Raw genomic sequence first — 24,813 nt, forward strand, 5'->3', positions numbered from 1 at the left:
AGAGGTCCCTTAGCCAAAAGATCAAATATCATCAATATGCCCCCCTGGCTTCCTTATTTCAAATGCCTGCAAATTGGAGGCTAGAAAAATGCAAATTCATTTAAAAGGGTTGCTGAATTTCCAGTGGTTTTCCTCAGTCTACCAGCTGCAGATCTAACTACTGTCATGGGAGGACCTTCACACTTGAAAAACTTGGGCGGTCACTGGTCTCCAAGAACAAGACCACACCATGACCCCATGGCCCTCCCCAGCACCTTCCCCCTTGCAGTCCACACTGTAGCCCCGGGGGGGATTTTCAACCTCAGTGCCTTTGCTGGAGCCGTTCCCTCCACCTGGTCTGCCCAACCCCAACACCTATCCGTGGCAGGTGCCTGCCCAGGGGACATGTTTCTCCAGGGGTCCTGGCATTCCTTAGTCACCCCATCACACAACCCAGCAGGATGCCCCCCTCCCTTCATTCTGAAGCCTTCAACATCCCTTTGCCACTTCTCAGTTGCGTGGCCTTGGGAGAGCTGGTTAACTGCTCTGAGCCTCAATCTTCTCATCTGTGAAATGGAGCCAATGAGACCTACCTTCCAGGATGGGTGAGGATTAAAAGACAATGTTAGCGAAAGGCTTGGCTTTGTCTCTGGCGCGATTTAAGCCCTCCAAAGATGGAGGCTGCTCTTATGGATGAGGAGCCTGGAGTCCAGAGGGGCACTTCCTCACTGGCCCCCTCTAGTCCCAGCCTGACTGTGTCTCCAGCCCTGTGTTCTGACCACCCCTGGGCAGGGCCAGGCAGGGAGCCATGCAACAGTTCTCTCTGGGACCCTCTTCGGACCCTGGGGCTGGCTGAGCACACATACCGATTTCCTAATGAGGCTGAGGGGAATTGGCCTTGGATGTTGGAGGCCCTTGGCCATTTGGCAACAGCATGTTGCTTGACTTCCTGTGATCCTCCCTCGGGCTGGAGGAGGCCCAGCCTGCTAGAGCCGATGTTGTAACAGAGGTGAAGCTCTTCAGAGGGGAAGAAGTAAGAGCAACACTCTCTCCCGGTTCCCCCCTGGGAGAGCAATTCTGCTTTCCGTTTTGCATTCCCAGACTTTAGCTCTTTGCAGAAACTATCCCTTGCACAAAGCCAATGGCTTCAGTGTGAGAAGCAAGCCTTCTACCAGCCCCACACCCAGGTGGGCTGCCACCCTAGGGCCAAGATCACCTCCTTCTGGAAGCCTTGCAAGATTGTCAGCTCAGGTTGCACTTGCCCTTCTCAGGCTCCAAACACTTACGGTCTGGAATTTATGCTCTGGATTCTGACCCTTCTTTCATTTGTTTACCATTAAATATATCTTGTGATCTGCTCTGGGGACTGCAGAAAGTACAGCAGTGGCAAAACTACCGTGAGGAGGATCTGGCCACATTCTCCCCGGAGCAGGGTACCCAAAGGGGCCCTTTTATGAGGCCGAAGCTCAAGAGACAGACACATTTTTAGCATGACAAGGTAGGGGAGACACCCTCCCAAGGGGTTATCCACACGGTGCAGTGTCTGATTGCCTTTTAGATTCTGCACCTTGAGGTTGGATCTCCATGAAGGACCTGTGCTTGAGGATCCAGTGGGGACAAACGAGGAAGCTGAGGTCCGGCCAGGTTAGGCTACCGGCTCAAACTCACGCATCGAGCAGGTGGCGGGTGAGCTGGGACTCAGGCCCAGGCCTATAAGTTTCCCAGCCCATGCTCTTGATTGCTTTGCTGTGTGGGAAGTGGTCACTGCTCACAGCACCACAAAAGGAGTCGATGTGAGCCATGGATTCCCCTCTCTCTCACACATATCCAGCCCAAACCCAAAGCTCGGAGGACAGAGAGCTCCGTTTGTGGTGCCCCTGGTGTGTTTTCCTGGGGGCTCCAGGACTCTCCAGCCAGTTAGTGATGAAGGCTGAATTAAGACTAGGCACTGAGCAACTTCTCCGTGCAAATTGGTTCACACTTTACCTCATTTAATCCCCAGAACACACCACATAATGGGCACTGTTTCCCCATCTTTAAATAAGGATAAATTTCAGAAGGGTCGAAGAGCTTGATCAGAGTTACACAGAGTGGGTAGCCTAGCTGGAACAATAGAGCCAGGTCCACCAGCTCCAAACCCAATGCACTTTCCTCTGGTAAAAGTCAACATCCTAAGGACCACAGAGTAGAAAGATGGAAAAAACCAGCCCCTGAATTCACCAACTCTTGATCGACCCACCTTGGAATTCCTGCAGAGATACTGTATTTTCCTTGTGCTTTCAGCCATGTTGAGCTGGGATAACAGAAGAGAGTGTGCACGGATGATGGACATATTCTAATCCTTAATGTGGTCCTGCTTACCTATAGTTACACATGTATGAAAATTCATAGAACTAGAAGAAACTCTAGGAAGTAAATATGGCATAATGTTAAGATTTTACAAACCTGGGTAGTCTATTCCTATGTATATGTTTGAACTATTTTACAATAATAAGAAAAAGACCAAAAAATAAAAAATAAAAAAAGAGGAGGAAGAGGAGCAGAGGAGGAAGAGGCATTGGAGGAAGCTTGCTTAGTTGTGATGGCTGGAGCTGCTGCAGCCATCTTACAGCCATGAAAGAAGTCAGTGTGAGAATAAATCTGAGACACTAGGTTAACAGAGCAGAGAGATGGAGAAATGGTAAATGTCTGCTAGCTGCTGAAACAGCCAGAACTTTAACCTGCCCTCTCTCTTTGGATTTCTCTGAGATAACGTGCTTATTGTTGAAGCCAATGTAAATTGGGGATTTCTGTTACTTGGGTTGAAAACATTGTCACTCATACAGAGTAGAGAGTCAGATCTGAAGCAGTGGGGCACCTCCCTGGCCAGTGGCAGCACTGAAAAGGAGGCTGGAGGGTCACTGATGGACTCATCTGGATTTGGCTGGCCATGAGCCACCAGAGGGAAACCTGGGGAGGTGGCTTATTCAGAAACTTGACAGTTGGTTTCAAGATTTCGTTTTTGTGGCAATGTAAGTCATAGTCACATGAGTTCCATCGTAATGCTCCTTTCCTGTCTGATACCCTCACAGATGCAACCCCTGTCTGGGCCAGGGGACTCAGGAATTTGGGGCAGCTCAAACTGCAAGTGTTCAAAACTATGTAAGATAATCTAATTTTGAGGGGGCCCTGGGTGCCTCAGTGGGTTAAGCGTCTGCCTTCAGCTCAGGTCATGATCCTGGGGTCCTGGGTTCAAGCCCGGCATGACATCGGGCTCCCTGCTCAGCGGGGAGCCTGCTTCTCCCTCTGCCCCTCCCCCTGTTCGTGCTTTCCCTCTCTCTCTCTCTCTCTCTCTCTCTCTCTCTCTCAAATAAATAAATAAATAAAGTCTTTTTAAAAAATCTAATTTTTTGACAAATCATCCACCTATGTGCTTTGGCTGTTGCTTAGAGCCATCTTCCTTGTACAGACGCAGACATCTGACTCGGGGGGCCCAGGAAAGTAGAGCTAGGGTGAGGACCCAGGGTGACAAGTCTTCCTGGGAGCTGCCCCAAGTAAGGGGAAGAAGTCTTGTCTCCATGAAAGGCGGTGTGACCTTGACAGGGACATAATGGCTCAGTTTCCTCAACGCCAAAATGGAGAATAATCACCCCTCCCTCTCATGCCTCCCTCGAGGGTTGTTTTTAGGCCTGGAGATAATATATGTAAAGCGTTTGGCACACAGTAGATGTTCTGTACGGGGCCACTGTTTTCATTCTTAAACAAGCCAGAAGGATTTTTGTTGTGGATGAGGGCAGGAAGGGAGAGCCTTTTAGAACCTGGCAAAGAGAAGGAAGAAAAACAAAACAAAAACTAAAAAACTCTGGTCTTACATCCTCCCTGCTCAGCGGGCTTCATTAGACTTTCATAAAATTAGAGTCGGGGACACGGGGCGCCAGGGGGCTGATGCGGACTCAGCAGCGAGAAGCCGGCCTCCCCCTCCGCAGCCCCGCCCCTTCTCTCATCACCATGGAGACCGAGCTGGCTGCCCGGCGGGGTTCCCGAGCACCCAAGGCCTAAGGCTGCCGGCAAAGGGAAGGGCAGGGGCCGAGCAGAGACCCGAGCAGAAAGCGCGAGTGGGGGTGGGGAGTGTCTACGTCCTTCCCCCCACCCCCCACCCCCACCCCCGGAGGCGCTGAAGGACTCAGGCTGAAGTGGGACGCTCCCGGCGGTCTGGGGTCTGCGTTTGAGTTGCAGCTCTGCTAGCGGCTAGCTGCGTGACTGTAGGAAGAACATTTCCCCTCTCCAAGCCGCAGGTTCCACATCTGTCAAAGGAAGGGGTAAAAAGGAGCAAAAACAAAAGCTTGGTGAAGAAAACTATGGGATGAGGAAACAATGATACATGGTGCTGGGAGAGAACATTCACTACATACTAGTTACTGAAAAAGGGGAACTTGACAAAACTGTGATGCCATTTTTCTTTGTTAAAAAAAAAACACACTCTATCTATGCTTACCAAAACTGGGGGAAGGGATACTCTAAAAAACACAAAACACCTCTGCTTGTCTCTAGAACCGGGGATCGCATGCAATTTTTATTCTCTTGGTTCTTTCTCACATTTTGGCTGATGAACATGGATTACTTTTAAAGTCAGAGAGACGTTAATAGCTACCATTTCTGTGCTTATTATGTGGGGGTGGGGGGGGTGGGCATTGCACTTAAGTGCTTTACATGGCTTAAAGCCCTTTCTGTCTTCACAGAAATCCAAGGAGGGAGGGTACTCTGATTATCCCCACTTTACAGAAGAGGAAATTGAGTTTCAGAGAGGTTAAGGGGCTTGACCAAGGTCAAACCACCAGAGAGTGGCAGAGCTGAGATTTAAAACCACAGCTAAGATAATGGACTCCAAAATTCAAGCATTTAATTATTACCACTACTGTCTCTTAGGACAAGAAAATGCTAAAGGGCCTGTTATTTAAAATGTTTTACTATGGAAAATATCAAGGATATCAAAAGTGGAAAGAAAAATATAACTTCCAGTTATAAAGTGAATAAGTCCTTGGGATCTAATGTACAGCATGATAAATATAGTTAAGAATACTATATTGTAAACTTGGGATTTGCTAAGTGAGTAGATTAAGTGTCCTCCCCACCCCCCACACAAAAATGATAGCTGTGTGAGGTGATGGATGTGTTAATTAGCTTGGTCGTGGCAATCATCACGTTGTACACTGTAAATGTATACAATTTTATGTGTCCATTATACCTCAGTATGGGGAAAAAAAGAAAAATGTAATAAATCCTGATGTACCCACGACCCAGCTTCAATGAAGCTCTTAGGCGGAGGGATTTGGGGGGGGCTCAGAGAGGGGCATGGGGATGCTTAGGGAGGAGAATGATGCCCAGAGCTAGAAGTCTCATCCCATTATATACACACATCCCACACATTGCACACATACCCCCCCCACCACCCCCATACACACACATCCCACACTCGACCCCCCCATACACACCACACACACACATACACGCACATAGACACACACACACACTCATGTGCACACACATGTGCACACACAGAGACACCCCCCACACACCGTGCCCCCCGACTCCCAGGCTCCCCTTCTGGCTGCCTCTGGGGCTCCAGCAGTCCTCCCCCTCTCCCGCCCCCACCCAGTTTCCTTCCTCCTTTCTACATCCAACTGGCTTGCGTTTCCCCAGCCAGCTCCTTTATAGATCCCTGGCTCCCCTCCAAGGCCTCCAGGCTTTGGCAGCGTCGGAGAACGAAGACATGGCCAGAGAACCTGACAGCGCGCTGAGATGGGCAGCCCTGTTGGTCCTCGCCACCCTGGGCACAGCTGTGATGGCGGCCACCAACCCCGGTGTCGTGGCCAGGATCACCCAGAAAGGCCTGGACTACGGTAATCAGATGACTTTCCTTCCCTCCTCTTCCACCCCTAAAGAGCACTTATTGAGCACCTGCTGTGTGCAGCCCTTTAAATCCAGTGCATAGCCTGCTCACTGCTCCTCAAAGGAGGCCTCTTACTCCCATCATACAGATGAAGAAACTGAGACTAGGTGAGTTGCCCAAGGTCACAGGGCTGCAAAGTGGCAGTGCTGGGATCAGAGTGCTGGTCTGGAGGACTCCAAGTCCAGTGCTCAGGCCCCCGAGGGTCCTCGCGGTCCCCTCCGTCTCTTTACCCAGCTGCCAACTCAGGCTTCTAGGCCCTTCTCTTCCCTCCAGAGCTGGTTCTCAGTCTTATCATTTGCCTTGAGATCCCTGGCTCAGTCTCCAGTGTGGGCAGAGCCCAGGCCCTGTGAGGCGGCTGAGTGATGAGGAAGGGGAGGATGAGGAGGGCCTTCTTCAAGGTCTCCCCCAGGGTAGGGGCTTGGCACAGCCATACTGTGCACATGACCCATCTGGATGCCCCAGAGAGGCTCCCTCCAGGCCACTCACCCAGGCCCAGACCTAGGAAAGCTTGGCCTGGAACAGCCCCATGCTGACCCGCTCAGATCTGTGTCAGGCGCTTTACACACCCCATCTCCTTGCATCTTTATGTCAACCCTGGGTGGGACATATTGTTAACTAGCAACAATTCACAGATGAGCAAATTGAAGCTTGGAGGAGGGACTGGGAAGTGGGTGGTCAGGAGGTGACCTCCAGTCTTGGATCATGTCCCCGCGTCGGGCTGCTTGATGTTATCTCCAGGGGTGGAGAGCCAGCCACCGAGAAATCCGACCAGGAAAAGGCAGAGAGAGCCTCATCAGCTGGTATACCACCAAGGGAGTCAGGACAGCACTAGGGGGTGCTGGGCAGGCCACCTCTGAATCCCAGGGGGTGCAGACAGAAGGCTCCATGTGAGCTGGGAGACAAGAGGATGGGTAGCCTGAAGGCTTCCCGGGAGCAGAGGCCTGAGCTTGGCCTTTAAACCCAGCAATGTTCGTGTTCTGTGACAGCAGCCCCAATCTCCCCATGTGGCAGCCAGAGTGGGTCTCCTGAAATGCAGCACATCTGCTCACGTCCCTGCCCTCAGAAGATCACCTGACCCTTTGGCTGGCATTCGAGACCTTTCAAGACCTGGCCCCAGCTGACCCACAGGACCTGGCCATCCTACATTTTCTTTCCCCTCCTGTCAGTGACTGTGTCTGCACTGTTTACTTTTGAATCCCCGGGAGACCTGTCCCAATGCCTGGGCTCCGGGACCACAAGGCCTGGATTCAAACCCTGATCCATTCTTCATCAGCTGTGTGGCCACTTTCCCAAATTTCAGCTTCCTCCTCTGTGAATTGGGGGTGGTAACAGGACCTGCCTCCTGGGGTTACCGAGATTCAATAGCTTCATACATGTACAGAGCCCCAAACCGTGCCTGGCACACGTAAACGGTGGTGGTGGTGGTGGTGGTCATTTCCTAACTAGCTGTTGGAAGACACAAAGCCTGGGATCCCTCTTCTTACTACTTCCTCTTTCTCAAGTGACATGTTTGCCTTTACTTGTTCTTGGATGCTGCTAGCCACGTAATAACTGATGGCAGGATTCCTGACATTGGCATTCATTCATTGATTTATTCGTTCAACAAATATTAAGTGCCTTCCAATAGTAAGTGCCAATCACTGTGGTAAATGTAGGGGCCACTTTCATAAATAAAGCAGATGTTCCTGCTGCAAGCCTTAGAGGGCTCGTATCGGGCAGTGGGGAGAGATAGTCACCACAAAGTCACATGAAGAGAGGTACACTTACCAGCAGTAACGGGGGCTCCAAAGGAGATGCATTATGAGAATGATGACAAGGCGGATTGCTCTTGTCTGCTGGTTCAGAGCAGGTTCCTGGGGGAAGTGATGATAGAGCGGACGAGAAGTTGACAAGGTGAAGGTGGGAGGGGAGGGTCTTGTAGGTAGCAGGAATGGCCCAAGCAGAGGTTCGAGTCCTGGCAGAGTCACAAAAAAAAAAAAAAAAAAAAAAGGATGGCACAAGCAAAGATCCTGCGGAGAGTGAGGCCAAAAGTCAAAGAGGTGAGGGCATAGCACCAAGGGAGGTGCAGAGACAGTGTTCCAGAAAGACTCATAGGACACATGACTGGGTGTTTAAGGTGATATTTTAGACCAAGGATTGGCAAAAGGCAGCCCTCAGGCCAAATCTGTACCGCCACGTGTTTTTGTGTGGCCTGTTGAACTAAGAATGGCATTTACATCTTACATTTTTAAATGGTTGAAAAAAAAATCAAAAGAATAATATGTCATGACATGTGCAAGTTATATGAAATTCAGATTTCAGTGTCCCATTAATAAGGTTTTACTGGAACACAGCCACACCCATCCATTTACATATTGTCTGTGGTTGCTTTCCGGCAATCACAGCAGAGCGGAGTGGGTGTGACAAAGACAGTATGAGCCACAAAGCCAAAGATATTTGCTATCTGAGCCTTTACAGAAAGCCCTCACTGACCCCTGGTATGGACAGGGACAGGCGAAGCCTCTGACCATCACCCCTGTTCTCGCCCTTCAGCCTGCCAGCAAGGAGTGGCCGTGCTGCAGAAGGAGCTGGAGAAGATCAAGATCCCAGACTTCTCAGGAAGCTTCAAGATCAAACATCTCGGGAAAGGACATTATAGCTTCTACAGGTGAGGCCTGTGGAGCTCAATCCTTAGCGTACAGAACTTGTGGTGTCCTGGACCTACCTAAACCACAGAGCCCCAAACTCCTAAACTCAGAGAGGTTAAGGTCCACAAACTAGTGTTGACACCACCCCAAGGGGATATAATCCCCCAAGCTGAGTGTGGAGGAGGCCACAGAAGGTACTCACCATGACTCCCAAGGCAGGGGGAGTGAGTCATGAACCCCCAAACTCTGTGCTAGGCCCATATAACAGTAGGATTGGGAGGGGGCTGTTTTCAAGGACAGGAAACCTAATCTAAAATGGCCCAAGCCAGAATTTATTGGCTCACATGTTTGAGACGTCTCTGGAATAGTCTGGCTTCAAGTTCAGCTGAGGTAAGCCCAAATGTCATTGGACCCTCTTTTTGCCTTGCCACTTTTCAGCATCTCTTCCCTTGGGAAGGTCCAGTTCTCAGGTAGGGTGTCCCCTCGAAGATGCAAGATGGCCACCAGCCTTTCCTCAGCACTGAGAATCCTGTGGAGGGAGAGCACTTTTCCCTTGCAATTCAAGCAAAACCCCTAAGATTCCCTGTGATTGTCCCATCTTTGGTTATGTACACATCCCTGAACCAATCACTGTGGCCAGGGGATACCCCCCACTAACTAGCTTGTGCCTGAGTCCTAAGCTCCACCCCGTGAAGGTGGAGGTGAAGTCAACTTTCTCTGGAGTGACAGAGAGTAGATATGAGGGAGGGTTCCCCCAAAGTAAAAAGGCAGCTCTAGTACCACGAGAAGGGGGTGTGGGTGGTGGGAAGAAAATCCATAAATGTCTTCTACAGAATTTTATACACCTATTCATTCAACAGATATTTTTGAGCACCTACTATGTGTGTGTCACAGCAGGCTTTGCTATAACAGTGAACCGAGAGAGACACATTCCAGCCTTTTATAGAACTTGCAGCCAGTTGAGATTACATGTATTATCCTCATTGATCGTCACACTTCCTGCAAGATGGAGATTATTATGCTCATGTTACAAATGAGAAAACCGAGGCTCAGGATGATTAAGTGACATGCCCAGGGTCACCCAATAGTACCTTGAAGAACAGGATTCTAATGCAGATTTGTCTGACTTTAAAGCCTAGCTACTCTGCCCAAGGGCCCACAGAGTTTCCAAGGCTGCTCTTATAGCTTCTGGGTTCTCCTGGAATGGATGCGGTGCAGCGTTGGGGGTGGGGGTGAGTCTGCACTAACCATTAATTGAGTCCTTGTGTGGACCCCCAGGAGGCTAATGGAGCGTTTCTTCTTCACAGCATGGTTATCCGTAGATTCCAGCTTCCCAGTTCCCAGATAAGACTAGTGCCCAATAAGGGCCTTGATCTCTCCATCAGAAACGCCAACGTGAAGATCAGTGGAAAATGGAAGGCCCGAAAGAAATTCATGTGAGTTTCCAAGCTTGGGGTTTACTGAGTGTGTGGGGTGAGCTCTTGGTGATAATTGGAAGGGGTGAGAGCCAGGATCACAGGAATGCTCAATTTTTGCCTTACTCATCACCACTTGTCCCCACAGGGTTCCTGGGGGCATTTTTCATGTATGAAGTTTCAACATAGCCTTGATTAATAGCTGAGGATTTGTCTATATCACAATGCAAGACACTGTCAAGAGTTGGTACATGTGGCTTAGGACGGAAGGCTAAGTGGGATCTTTCATTTACGCCTTTATCAGTTGGCTATTGCTGTGTAACAAAACACCCTCAACTCAGCCCCTGAAAACAACAATCATATATTATCACTTTGTATCTATGTGTCAGCTGGAGTTCTGCTGATCTGGGTTGGGCTCAGCTGAGGCAGCTCTGCTCCACATGTATCTCTTTCTCCTCCTCCTTAGACCAGTGGGCTAAGGAGCAAGCATATCCTTGGTGATGGCAGACGTGCAAACAGGGCAACTGGAAACACATAGGTCCCCCTAAGGCCTAGACTCAGAACTGGCCTATGGTCAGTTCTACTCATATGCCATTGGCCAAAGTAAGTCGCGTGGCGAAGCCCAAAGTCAAGAGCCTGGAAATGCACACAGCTCCCGGCAAGATAGGCAAAGGGGTGAAACATTGAGGCAAATCATCCAGACTACAACTCTCAAGCTACATATTGGGTTCCCCACAAGGTGAGCCTGCCCTCTAGTGGTGGTGGCTCAGAATGACCGATCACTTCAGCGACTTCTTGGTGGGGAGTCCAGGGGCAAAATGGAGGGAGGAGAAGGCACTCTGGGGAGAGGGACACGAATCTGCCCTCCTGTACAAGGACTGCAGGGTCTGTCCCTTCCCCACAATAAGAATCGCTTAGTTCTTCACATGGGCTCTTTTGCATCTATCATTTCACTCACTGAGGCGAAAAAATAACAGAACTTCATCATATTGGAGAGTTGACAAAATACATTTAGGTCCACTATCTTACCCAAACTTGTTTTATTCCTGAAGGAGAGGTTATTAACCCCATTTCGCGAATGAGAGCATTAATTAATTAAAGTCCTGGACCCCCAAGCCCCCAGCTTTTTAGGGGCAAAGCCAGTGTTCCACCGCTAGCCAAGGGGCTAGGTGAGGCAACTGGACCTCAGAGCAGTTAAGACATCCAAAGCCACTCAGCAAGGGCAGAGGCAGTGGGTAAGAGCAGCGTTCTGCCAGGCGGACTCGGACCCACACTTCACTCAGTGCTGTGTGACCTTGGGCAGGCTGCCTCCCCTCTCTGAACTCCATCGCAAATAGCAAAACCTACCTGCCAGCGCAAGCTTGCAGTTTGAATGGCAATGGGGAAGAAAGTGCTTGCTCCAATTCTTTTGTCCATGTTTCCCTTCAGCAAAACCAAGGGCAACTTTGACCTGGGTGTGGAGGGCATCTCCATTTCGGCTGGTCTGGAGCTGGGCTTTGACCCCGCCTCAGGCCTCCCCACGGCCACCTGTTCCAGCTGCAGCAACCACATCAAAAGTGTCAGCGTGCACATCTCAGGCGGCAAGCTGGGGTATGATCTCCTGGGACTGTGGGTGGGAGGAGGGACCTCAGGAAGCACCGTCCTAATCATCTCTGTATTCAGAAAACATGCCAAGTGCCCCCTCCTTGCCAGGTCTCGTACAGGGGCCTCAGGTGTAGGGGAGGGACAGGATCCATGGACAGAGCAGACACCCTCCCTGCCTCAAGGAGTGGAGTCACTTGTTCATCCAACATTCATTCAACAGATTTTACTGAGCATATATGATGCCCCTGGCTCTGGGCTACCCACTTTACGTGCACTAAAACTATACAGTCCTCACCACCAATCCATAGGCATGTATGCATCCACTCAACAAATGTCATCTAAGAATCTGTTGTGCACCAGGCTCGTGCTCAGGAAATAGCAGTGGCCAATTAAAATTCAGCAATAGCTAACAGTGGCATGTGTAGCATTCTTTTAAGCTTGTGAATTGTCTCAACCAATGAACACAATGAAGTTAGTCTATTATTACCCCCATTTTCAGAGGAGAAAACCAAGGCAGAGAGAGAATAAGAACTATCCTGAGTTTTCAAACCCAGTGAGTGTTGAAAAGGGATTCAGCCCAGAACTATCTGGCCGCAGACTCTTAGCCACACAGCCCCTGTTCTCTTGAAGCTTCCTGCCCAGTGGGGAAGATAAACATTAATCAAATCATTGCACTGGTGAATGGCTCACAATGAATTACAAAAGGATATAAGAACTAAGAAAAAGAGGCACAAAGTGCTACGAAGACATAGAACAGGAGGATCTGACCTAGTCTGGAGGCTGGCTGGTTCTTCCTTGATGAAATGACATTTGAATTGAAATGAAAAGAGTAAGTAGGAGTTAATTAGGTGGATGTTGGGGACAGGGGGTGTTTTAAACAGCAGGAACTGCATGTGCAAATACCCTGTGGTGGGAAGCAGCACAGAACACAAGAGGATACGGCAGAACAGTGTGGCTGGAGTGCCAAGAGGGAGAGCAGTAACGAGGAAAGAGGCTGAGACAGGGTGGGGGTCCAGCTATGCGCCAATTGAGGAAATAAACTCATAAACGAGTTACTGCACCCAGAGGGCCAAGTATCTAATGGGGGTGTATGTGTGTGGTTAAAGCCCAGGAACAAGGGTGCTTAGGCTATTTGGAAGGGGAGGAAGGCTTCCCACATGAGGCAGGCTCCCGAATGAAGGCCTGGGACATTTGGGAAGCCTCATACATGTCTCCACATGTCAATCTCCAGGTGGCTGATCCAACTCTTCCACAAAAAAATAGAGTCTTCGATCCGAAAGACCATGTCCAGCAAGGTAAGACGGGCTCAGAGCGGGGGGGGGGGGGGGGGGAAGGGGGGTCCTCAGTGTATGCATCACTGGATTCTTCGGCTCTCACCCCAGCGGACTGGAAGCTGTCCTCACAGCTCTTTGAAACCACAGGTCCAACTTAGAAACCAGTCATGAGGTGTCCAGCAAGAGCCAAGAAAGGGTCCCAGCACACAGCCTCAGTGGACTCGCCCCACTCCTGCTAGACCACCCCTGCTCTTCCTTCCGCATTCCTCCCTTCAGGCAAACTGCCTTCTCCTGCCTCGCCCTGCCTCCGAAGCCTCTTCTCAAAGTCCTCTGGCCTCCTCCCCCATCCCTGCCACACCCCAAACCCCTCTCTGGGTGCTCCCTACTCAGAAGACAGAAGACGTGCACTTGAGGAAGCTGGTAGGCTAGAGTGCCAGCAAACCACTCCCTAGGGCTGGGACTGGTACCAACCAGCATTCCCAGCCCTGGCCTCACCCTAAATCCACCCAGGCCAGCTTCTTCAGTTGAGAAAAAAGGGGCCATTCCTTGCGCTGGTTTTCCATGAATGAACCATTAGCTCCTAGGAATACCCTGAGCCTGCCTCACAGGCCAAGTGAGTCAAGGGCAATGGGGAGCCATTGAAGATTTTAGGCAAGGGGGGTGACCTGGCCAGATCTGTGTTTTAGAGAAATTTCTGGGGTTGCCATGAGAATGACTGGAGGGGCCAAAAGATGGGGCAGGGCGTGTCAGGGAGACTGAGGAAGCTGTATGGTCTTCTGAATGCGAGCCACTGGGTTTCCAGGCAAAGGCAACAACGATGGGGGTAGGGAGACATCAGTCAAATCAGATCATCGGTCTGAAGGCATTCTATCGAAGTCTTAAAACAAAAAAAACAGTGCATGCTTGTCACAATGCATAATAACACAGTAGATTATAGAATGGGTTTTAGAGTCAGAATCTCTGGGTTTTAATTCTGGTCCCAGGGCCTAACTAGCTTTGTAGCTTTGTGCAAATATCAGAACCTCAGTTTCGCCATCTGCAAAATGAGGACGTTAATACCTCTGGCACCAAGCTGCCGGAAGGATTACTGAGGTAACGCAGGTGGTGTGCTCACCCTCCAGCCTGGCTAACCCATGGTTCAACTGTCTTTGCAATTAAGTAATAGTAAGAGGGGAATGTTAGCATTTAGCACTGGAACTATTAAGACAGAGTATTTCTTGGTAACACCATAAGAGTGGCCCCCCAAAAGCAGCCAAACTAAAAAGTACGAATGTACTGCTGTCAGATAGCAATGGTGATGGGGAGAAGGTGCAAGAGGGCTCTACGGACACGGGGTGGGCTCGGCACGACGCCTAGAACTCTACAAGGATCCCAGCACCTAATCCACACGCAATCCTTATGACCGGTGTTGGGGGGGAGAGTCATGATTTTCCCCAGTAAACTGAGGCACAGAGGGGGAAGTGATAGTACTGAGGTTCAAACCCAGGCCATCCCACCTCAGAAGTGAAGCTCTTAATCATAATAAGATATTCTTTAGAAGACAGTGCTGGCTTGAGTGGCTGGCTGAATGGATGGATGGATGGATGGATGGATGGATAAAGGAGATATCAGGGTATCCATGATAGTAGCAAGAACTGGAAATGAAGAGGAGTGAGCTGGGCAGTTGGCTCCCCAGGAATGCAGAGCAAAGAGTAGGTATCTGAGGGATGCTCCTTGTGTCTGTAGGGGGGGGCTGGAGGGGGAGGGCAGGTAGGATGGAGCACAGAGGGGCTGTAGCGGGAAGATGGGCTCCAGGCTGTGGTGTGATTTGTTGTGGTTTGGAGCCATCTGGTGGCCCTCCTGGGTGAGTGGCCTCAGAAGGCAGTAGCCCAGGTGTTCAGCCGGGCCCTAGCTCCCAGATGTGCTGCCCCTGCCCCCACCCCTGGGCCATGTGGCAGAGTCACAGGCTCCTAGAGGATGATATTCTTGGGGCGTGCAGAGTCACACATCTTGTGTGGTAGAAACACTCTGGGAAACCAATGTTCTCCCTCCTACATTTCTGTCCTTCCTCCCTCCCTCCTCCCTTCCCTCCCTCTCTCCTTCAAAGAAACATTCAAGGAAAGGAAAACATGTCAGGTTCCTTATTCCCAAAGGACAGTTTCCATTAAGGGCAGCCCTCACTGATCACTTCTTTGGTTCTCTCCAGATCTGCCAGATAGTGACCAGTTCTGTGTCCTCCAAGCTGCAGTCTTATTTAAAGACACTTCGAGGTGAGCATTGGGTGAGGTCAAGGCAGCTGGGATACAAGGGGCGGGGGGACCGGGAAACAGGGACCGTGTGCTGGAGCCAGCTAGTCTCCCAAACTGCTAGCTGGGTTCTCTCCCTGCAGACTAGGCTGGGCAGCACATGGTGTGAGCACACTGAGCATGTTTAAGATGCCTTCCATCCCCAGGCACCGCCCCAGCCCCTCCCCCCCGCCCCCACAGATTTGCAGGGTCCAAGGTTTGGCCTCAGCAAGCAGGAAAATGATTTGGGTTGGAGTCCCAGCTCCATCACTCACCCGCTGTGCCGTCTTGGACAAGTTACATTTCTGAGCCTCATTTCGTCCCTTCTAACACGGGAAGGAAGGGCTTAAGGAGGGACCCGTATTTATTTAATTCTCGTTGATGACTGCTGAGAAACACAGAAACCATTCGGACCTGAGCCAGCCTGGGCTCAGCCTGGTGTATTATCACTGCTAGTAACAATCCCTTCGGCTTCTGAGCCCTGACCATGTACAGGGCGTCTGTGGGACCACCAGTATTACTTCGTTCTACCAATGACAAAAAGTGGCTTAGAGACATGAAAGGACTTGTCCAAGATCATAGAGAGTTCAATTCAAGCTCTCTGCTCCTTGACCATATCTCGGGGCTGTTGGAAGAAGGGAAGGAGATGATGTCTGTTTATGTGCGGTGTGGGGTCATTTCCCTCCCTCAGGGAGGGCTCCCTGGAGAAGGTGGGAATGGAGCCCGCACTACAGTTCTTGATTCAAATTTGGCTGATGCCGACACTGCATCTTAGGTCCCATGCCATGGGACCTCTTAGGCGCTGCCATGCAGAGCCAACTCATGGTCCATCTTCTTTCCCTCTAGTGACAACCAAAATAGATGAGGTCTCTGGGATCAATTACTCACTGGTGGCAGCTCCGACAGCCACGGCTAACAACCTGGACTGGCAGCTGAAGGTGAGACTTACACTGAGGGACATATACCCTCAGGCCTTTGTCTTGGACCCTCCAGGGCTCCTCCTCATCCTTATCTCTGCACTTTCTCCCTGCTCCAGGCACACTGGCCTCCCACTACTCCTGAACCACCCTATGCATGCTCGCTCCCCAGGGCCTTTTTGCACTTGCTCCTCCTTCTGCCCGGAAGCTCTCACCCAGATACTCACATAAGCTCTTCCTTCCATCTTTCCAGGCTTTACTCAAATCTCCCTCTCCCTAGAGACACCTTCCCAGACCACACTCACTGAAACAGTTCCCTCCTTTCCCTCCATATCCATTACTTATGACTAACAGCCCCCCAACACACACATGCACACACACACACAGTCACACGTCTGCCTCCCTCTGTGATGAAAGAGGAGGGGCTACAGCTGCTTCGTTCCTGAGTGCTGGTCAGGAACTCCAGGTGCAGCACCTGGAGCTATGCTTGGTATCTACTTGCTGCTTAGTAAATATTTTGATTGGATGGACAGATGGATGGATGGATGGATGGATGGATGGATGGATGGATGGAGGGAGGGATGGATGGATGGAGGCATGGATGGAGGCATGGATGGAGGGATGGTTGGAGGGATGGAGGGATGGATAGATGGAGGGATGGATGGAGGGATGGATGGATGGAGGGAGGGATGGAGCTTCATTTCATGCCACTCTCCCTTCACTCACCACCCTCCAGCCAGACACACTGGCCTTGCACTTCCTCAACACACCAAGGTCATTCCCACTTTAGGGACTTTGTCCTACACCTTCCCTCCCCCTTAAACTGCCTTCCCTCACATGCCCCCGTCTCCCCCACTGGCTTCTTATACTCCAGGTGGGTCTGTGCTTGGATATCACTCCCAGAGCAGGCTTCCCTGACTGCCACAGCTGGAGTAGGTCCCACCCCTGCCTTCCATCTGGATGTCCCTCATTCAGTCCCTCCACAACTGGTGACTGGCTTGTTTGTTACCGTTTACTTGTTTGTTCTAAAACATGTTTGATATAGAAAAGAACATTTAGAAATGAGGAGCAGAGAAATAAATAGGAAAGAAAGAAGGAAGGAAGGAGAGTGAGAGAGATTACCCAAATATTACAACTCAGAGATATACACTATTGACACACAGATTAGATCCCTCCAACCCTGTCTCTACCAAGACACGGAAAACACACACACACACACGCACGCACGCACGCACGCACGCACGCATGCGCATGAGCGTACACATAAAAAACCCCCACGTATAAGACCTAGGAATAAATACACACATACATGTATTTACAAGAGTCTTGTTATACATACTGTCTCACAACTTTTCAAAACAGAAGAGCGTAGCATGAACATCTTTCCATGAATCGTCCTCCTACAGCCCTTTTACTGGCTGTTGGGTCTTTCCGGGGGACACTTGCGATAAGGTTTGTGGACAGTGCCACCTTCTGGGACATTTGGGCTCTGTCCATTTTCTCCATACATGTAACCAGAGCTGCCATGAACATCCTTGTCTCTGGATCTCTGCCCATCCTTGACTATTTCCTAGAAGTGACATTGCTGGACCAAATAGACTTTAAAAAAATCTAAGTGATACAATGGAATAAATGATTAAAATGATACATAATTATTTTTAGTGAATGAGGATGTCCTGTTTACTGGCCCCCCCCAGGCTCCTGCCCAGAGGTTTAAGGCTGTGAGCCATGGAGCGTGTTAACCTCCCGGCTCCCTGGTTCGAAGCATTCACATACACACAAAGGCAAACCCATCTGGTTTTACTGGTGATCCATTTTCATGAATGGATACACTCTAGCCTTTCACTTGCTTTTCTCGCCTAAAGATATGCATTGCAGTTGGTTCCTGGTTGGCACATGGACTTACTATTTTTAAGAGTTGCATGGTATTCTGTAAGATGGGTGTCATGGTGTTTAATTTTTAATAATGAGATGATTCAAAGGTACAGAGAACCCACCACCCAGATTTAAGAAATGTTACCATTTTGTTATATTTGCCTCTGATTTTTTTTTGAGATGAAACATTCTAAAAATAAATCGCTGAGGCCACTTGGGGTCCCCTCTACCCCCGAAGGAATCACACAGATATGATGCTGGTGTGTATCCTTCTTACCTGTGTTTTTATACTTTTACTACATATCTATGTGTGTCAATAATTCTTGCTTAGTATGTTTTATATGCCTTTAAATTTTACATAAATGGTATTCTACCATATGTATCCATCTACAATCTGCTTTCTTTTGTAACTCAACATTGTTTTTTCCTAGCTAAACAAGTGATCTGCCTTTGCAGCTGTTGCCAAATTGCTCTTCAGAAACTTATTAAACATAGACTCCCCAGCAGCATATGAACACTCACCCAAAACTGGATAGTGTGAGTTTGAAATACACGTGCACTTAAAACAGTTTACCTCTCTCTTTAAAATTTTGCTAATTTGACAGACGAAAACAAGCAAACAGAATCTCATTGTTCTTTCAGTGTAATTTCTGTGCTCATTGGCAAGGCCAAAGCTGAGCCGATGGCACGACTGGGAGTATGCCAGGTGGTTGGGAGTGTTGCCCAAGGGACCTTGGGCACGTCATTTCACCTCCCTGTGCCTCAGTGTCCTCTCCTGAAAAATGAGCATCATCACACCTGCCTCACAGGATTGGCAAGAAAAGCCCCTAGAAACTAGCTCCCTGGAGGCACAGGATACTATTGTTGGTTTCTGGTCATGGCTTCCTCCTCTGTGAGCGCATGACTGGTTTCCTCAACCCATTTTCTCCTGGGATGAAGAGAATTCCTGAAGGAAGCCCAGGCTCACCCTGTCTCCTCCGCCCCCAGGGGGAGTTTTTCAGTGTGGCACACCCTAGTCCTCCTCCCTTCACCTCACCAGCGCTGGACTTTCCCGCCAACCATGACCGCATGGTGTACCTGGGCATCTCCGACTACTTCTTCAACACAGCGGGGCTCGTGTACCAACAGGCGGGGGTCCTACACCTGACCATCACGGACAACATGGTAAGGCCGGGCTGGGGGTGGATGCAGGATGAGCGTGGGGCTCGGAGCCCAGCAGGCCGTCTGGACTCGAACCTGTGTTCACACGGCAGGGGAATCGTAGCCCAGCCTCTAGAGGCGGCCAGACCTGAGTTGGAATATCGGCCCCCCTCTTTTCTAGCTGGGTGACCTTAGGCCAGTCATTCAAGCTCTCAGAATCTGTTGCCTCACCTGTAAAACACCAATACCAGTATCTCTCTCCCCAGCATGTGAGAGGGTGGAATGAGATATGGATGCACGAGAAGCACTCAGCACACGCTGAGCAGGTAGGAAGTCCTTGATGAGGGATGAAAGTTGCAGCCAACACTGCCCGAGTACTTGCCCCAGATGCAGTGTTTTGTTTTGTTTTGTTTTTTAAGATTTTATTGAGACACAGCGAGAGAGGGAACACAAGCAGGGGGAGTGGGAGAGGGAGAAGCAGGCTTCCCACGGAGCAGGGAGCCCGACGCGGGGCTCGATCCCAGAACCCTGGGATCATGACCCGAGCCGAAGGCAGATGCTGAACCGACTGAGCCACCCAGGGGCCCCTGCCCCAATCCAGTCTTAGCCTCACATCACCATTATCATCATCGTCAGTGTCTCTATTGATATACTCGTGGCTGAGTCCTGTTCTGGGCCTCAGTTTACCCATCCTCTCCAGAGTCCAGATGCAGCCAGGTCACCAACCATGTGGGGTTCTGCCCACACTGCTCCTGGAAGAGGATGTAGGGGCACCCAAAGGATGCTGAGCCCCCACATGTCCCCTGGAAATGAACAAAGACCACCAGAACGAGAACTCTTCGGGACAAGAGAGTCAGCCAACCACACTTGCATTGGCAGAGACGAACGCACGTGGAGGAGGGGGCTTGATGGCTTTATATCTTTACAACTGTGTTCCTGTAGAGGTTTTGAGCACGGCGAGCTGGACATGAGCTAATGGAAGCTGGGCATCCTACGTGATTGCTTTGAAGAGCATATTTGAGTTTTTTAGGGCAAAAAAATAGGGAAGCTGGCCGTCACTGAACGTATCCTGACTGTTCTGGGTTGATGGTTGCAGAACTTGGGGGTCAGCGTTGTTGTCATGGATGGGCTGGCCGTTGTCTGTGTATTCAGTCTCTCACCCCTCATATGGAATTTGTCCCCCTCTCCAATCTATAACATAATCCTCCAAGATACTTTTCTCTTCTTCCCTTGCTACAGATACCGAAGAGATCCAAATTCCGACTGACAACCACATCTCTTGGAACCCTCATACCCCAGGTAAGAAAGAGGCTGCTCCCCTTTTGTCCCCTCATGAGGCAGCCTGGGGGTGCCGGAGAGGACTGAGCTCTGCTGAATGGCCTGAGGGGAACCCCCCCGCCCCCCCGCCTCCAGATCCAGAGGCAACCCAGCCTGAGAGTGGAAACAGCCTTGTGCAGCCCCTCCTCCATGCAGAGAGAGGCTCCAAGCACCCAGGCGACCAGGCGTGAGGGTAGACGCTGGGGGCTTATCCACTCAACGAATATTTATTGAGTGCTCACCGTGTGGCCAGGGCTCTGCTCTTGGCATCTAGCAAAGCAGACCATATCCCTGCCCTCCTGGAGCCCCAGGCCAGTGAAGAGAGAAAATTACCCTTCAGGCACCCAAAACAATTAAAAAGAAGGTGCTCCCCATGACACATGAAGCCAATGGATGGATGAGGTCACTTCAGATGAGAGCCTCAGTCTCAGTCTGCCCGGGCTGCCATAACAAAGTGCCAAGGCCAGGGGGTCCCCACAACAGGAATGTATTTCTCATGGTTCTGGAGGCCAAGAAGTCCAAGGTCAAGATACCCACAGATCTGGGTTTGGGTGAGGGCCTCTTCCTGGTTAAAAGATGGCTACTTTCTTGCTGTGTCCTCACATGGCTGTTCCTCTGAGCATATAGAGAGAGAGCAAGCACGCTCTGGTGTTTCTCCTTATGAGGACATTGATCCTATTGGATCAGGGCCCCACCCCATGACCTTATTTAACCTTAATTACTTCCTTGGTGCCTTGTCTCCAGCTACAGCTGTACTGGGGATGAGAGCTTCAATACATGAGTGTGGGGGACACAAACATTCAATCCATAATAGCCTCTCCAGTGGTGGCACTTCCAGAAGTTTCTATACAGGGGGTACTGGTGTGGGGAGGCGTGACTGGTAGGGGGATCAGGGGAATCTTCTTGAAGCTTTATGGCCTAATAATCACGTTGTTTTTCTGAGACCGAGAGTCTACCCGGGGGGTGGGTGGGGGGTACTGGAGGCTAGAAGAGATTGGGTTGTCACCAAAGCCCTCCTTAAGATATGCAGCAGAAGGCCACCACTGCTCTGTGAAGAGGTGACATTTGAGCTGACCCCTAAAGAAAGGGAGAGAACCAAGCTGGGAAAGAATGGGGGTAGAAGCATTCAGTGAGAGCAGCAGAGAGTGCAAAGGGTGTTAGATGGGAACAGAGTGGGTTGTATGTTTGGGGAACAGAAAGGAGTCCCATGTGGCTGGAGCTGGAGAGCCAAGGGGTAGAGGCCTGTGGGGGGAGGCTGCAGGAACCGAGTCCCACTGAGTGAAGTCTTTACGATTTAGTCAAGAAGCAACAGGAATACATTGGAGGTGTTCATGCAGGGTCAAGACAAGATGGGATTTAGAAACAGTTGAATAAAACTGTCACTTTGTTGGTTGTCCCCACTGGGGGCTGCAGGTGGCCAAGATGTTCCCCAACATGCCAGTGCAATTCAACATCTGGGCCTCGTCCCCACCGCACCTCACCGTGCTCCCCACCGGCCTCGTCTTCACCCCTGCCCTGGAGATCCAGGCCTTTGCTGTGCTCCCAAACTCCTCCTTGGCTTCCCTCTTTGTGCTTCACCTGGTAAGCTGTTCCCAGGTGTGGGCAGATGAGGGCACTGCCCTCGGAGTTGGGGGACCAGGGTAAACCATGCCCAGATTCAGATGCTCCAGGACCTGAGACCAGAGCCCCTGTATTAACTGCTTCTGGCTTCTGCAGGCGTTCCTGGCTTCAATTCTTCCCTCCATCACTGGCTTGAAATATGTGTACTGTTTCAGGTTCATTCACTCATATCTCTGGTCATTCAATTATGCATTTGTGAATTTGTTCATTCATTCAATTATTCATTACGTTGCTAACTTGAAATATGCTAGACCTGTTCTGGTTCCTGCACACATTAATTTATTCCATTATTCATTTATTCATTCACTTATACCTTTGTTCAATTAATCATTCATTTGTATATTTGTTTGTTCACTCATTCATCACTTATTTATGCATATCTTTGTTTATTCCTTCATTTGTGTGTGTAATCCTTCGCTTATTCAAGTTTTTGGCCCATTGCTGATTTTTGCATTCACTCATCTGCTCACGCTGTCACTCCGTGAGCATTTGGTGGCACCCACTGTGGCCATGGAGGTGAAGGCCAGACTCTCCCCACCAGGGGGGTGCTCACAGGCCTCAGGCAGGTCTGCTCTCTCCAAGTTGAGACCCATTTTCTCCATTTGGTCAATTAAATGGGTTCTGAAGGGTCTGCCCTGGATCATGCAGACAGTGGGCAGGAAGGTTGAGGTGGGGAGCTCAGTTTTCTGATTCAGTAAATATTTGTTGACTAATGAATGAATGAATGGCTTGAGAATAGGGCTGGCCTGGACTCTAGCCCTGAGGTCAGTCTCGCCCAGCCCGTGCAAGTGGCCTGGAAACCTGAAATTGTCCCTAGAACAGTGGGAGAAAATGGTAATTAGGGGACAGCCCAGGACTCACCAACAAGCACAAAGCAAAGGAAGAGCCCCTCCTCCTTGGCTTCCATGTGGGCTCCTCTGCCAAGCCTTTGTGAAGCTGACCCTCCCATCTTGGAGACCTTGCCAAGGCCTCGGCCCCTGGCTCAGGGAATTTCACTCTTTGGATCACTGCCTTGCAGAACACGAATGCTTCGATGGAGGTCAACGCCACGGCTGACAGGCTTGTAGGAAAGCTCAGCTTGGACACGTAAGTGGCCGCCCACCCACTCTTGGGGCCCATGGGCCAGCAATGGCCCCACAACACACCAAGCTCCATGTCGTTGCTCTCCTGTTCATCCATCACATTTAAGCCTCAGACAGTGCGCGGTGGGCACCAAAGCCCTGTTCTGCAGACAGGAAATCTGATGCTCGGAGATGAAGTGGCCCACCCAAGGTCATACAGCGTAGGTGACCAGTCATCATGGTTTACCTGCGGTCCCCCAGTGTTAGCATGGAAGGTCCTGCACCCTGGGACGCCCCTCGGTCCTGGGCAGACTCATGGCTGTGCGGGGCCAGGAGGTGATTCTACTCTGTGCCAACCCTCAGCAGCGCCCAGCCACCTCTGTCCCTGGCCTGCCTCAGCACGTGGAAAACCCACATCCTTTTCTTCACAGCCCATCTGTGGGCTGTGCTCAGCCGCCTCGTGCTGGGAGAGCCCCGACAGCGGCGGCTGTGGTTAGGCGTAGGGACTCTGGGGTGGAGGCTGCCTGCATGCAAAGCACAGCCCCCCTCGGCCAACACTCTACTCAGCAAACTTCCATTGCCCTGGCTTCGAAAGAAGCCCGATGATGTAACAGAAACCAGCCCAATCGTTGTTCCTTGCCAAGAGCGCTGTGGTGAGGATGAAATGAGGTATTAACATGCATTGAAGTGTGGAGAACACAAGGGATTTAAGGGCTCAAGAAGCAAGAGCGAGAGAGGGACACACGGAAAAGAGAAAGACAGCAATGGGGGGAGAGACAGGGAAAGTCAGAGACGCATGGAGAGACTCTCAGAGAGAGACACACACAAAGGGAGGAAGGGAAGGGAGAGACAGAAAGAGAATGAGAGCAAGAGAGACAGACAGATGGAGAGGCAGACACAGAAGGGGGAGAGAGAGGGAAGGACACACACAGAGGAGGAGAAAGGGAGACCCTCGCAGAGTCAGTGTGTTGACCCCAATGGTTAGACCTGCTGTCTGCCTCTTTTTTTTTTTTTTTTAAAGAGAATGAGAGAGAGAGAGAGAGAGAGAGAGAGAGAGAGAGAGAGAGAGCACATGAGAGGGGTGAGGGTCAGAGGGAGAAGCAGACTCCCCGCTGAGCAGGGAGCCCGATGCGGGACTCGATCCCGGGACTCCAGGATCATGACCTGAGCCGAAGGCAGTCGCTTAACCAACTGAGCCACCCAGGCGCCCCTGCTGTCTGCCTCTTAATCACGCTCACACTGTTTAAATTGAGTCTTGACCTACATTCCTGCCCACTTCCACCTTCTCTGCAGCACAGAGCTGTCCTTCTTAACCTCAAGACTGGCTCCTGAGGTTTACACGCTGCTTATTTCTCCTGGCATCATTCTGACAAGTGTTACTGCTTCAGATACATGTGGATTTAATTTCCCTTGAACACCCATGAGCCTCTCAAGTAGAGGAGTCGGAGAGGATACAGCTGGGTGAGGGCTGAGCAGATGCTCAAATGTGCAGGGGTGGGGTGTGAGAGTCCACAGAGCAGGAGTCCTGGGGCTCCCACCTCTTGATGAACAAGGGTGAGCTTTCAAGCTTTATTGGAGACAAGAGCTCAGGCATCAGGAGATCTGTTGAAATTCTACTTTGCTAATTGTTCGTTGTATGACCTTGGGCCAGTTGTCTGACATCTGAGTGTCGGTTTCCTTATCTGTAAAATGTGAGTGATGACCCTTGCCTCTGAGGGTGTTATAGGATTTCCATGGGGTAAAGCACACAACATAGTGAATGATAGGGTTCAATAAGTAGCCATTTATTTCCCACTTTCTCTTAGATCACT

The 24,813-nt window shown here is 50.5% G+C and overlaps 1 protein-coding gene across 1 annotated transcript in view; it reads left to right on the plus strand.

Moving 5' to 3' along the window:
- The first annotated feature begins 5,655 nt into the window (after positions 1 to 5,655).
- BPI (bactericidal permeability increasing protein) overlaps positions 5,656 to 24,813 on the plus strand; it is a 26,164-nt gene continuing 7,006 nt past the window's right edge. Inside the window, exons 1-11 of the mRNA XM_021689275.2 lie at positions 5,656 to 5,858; positions 8,441 to 8,555; positions 9,843 to 9,971; positions 11,379 to 11,540; positions 12,766 to 12,829; positions 14,994 to 15,057; positions 15,919 to 16,010; positions 18,852 to 19,028; positions 20,244 to 20,303; positions 21,735 to 21,902; positions 22,960 to 23,027. Of these exons, the coding sequence (XP_021544950.1) occupies positions 5,729 to 5,858; positions 8,441 to 8,555; positions 9,843 to 9,971; positions 11,379 to 11,540; positions 12,766 to 12,829; positions 14,994 to 15,057; positions 15,919 to 16,010; positions 18,852 to 19,028; positions 20,244 to 20,303; positions 21,735 to 21,902; positions 22,960 to 23,027 (1,229 nt within the window). The 5' untranslated portion in view covers positions 5,656 to 5,728. The remainder of the gene's footprint in view (positions 5,859 to 8,440; positions 8,556 to 9,842; positions 9,972 to 11,378; positions 11,541 to 12,765; positions 12,830 to 14,993; positions 15,058 to 15,918; positions 16,011 to 18,851; positions 19,029 to 20,243; positions 20,304 to 21,734; positions 21,903 to 22,959; positions 23,028 to 24,813) is intronic.

This window comes from Neomonachus schauinslandi, chromosome 10 (assembly GCF_002201575.2).
Source record: "Neomonachus schauinslandi chromosome 10, ASM220157v2, whole genome shotgun sequence".
Lineage (NCBI taxonomy): Eukaryota > Metazoa > Chordata > Mammalia > Carnivora > Phocidae > Neomonachus > Neomonachus schauinslandi.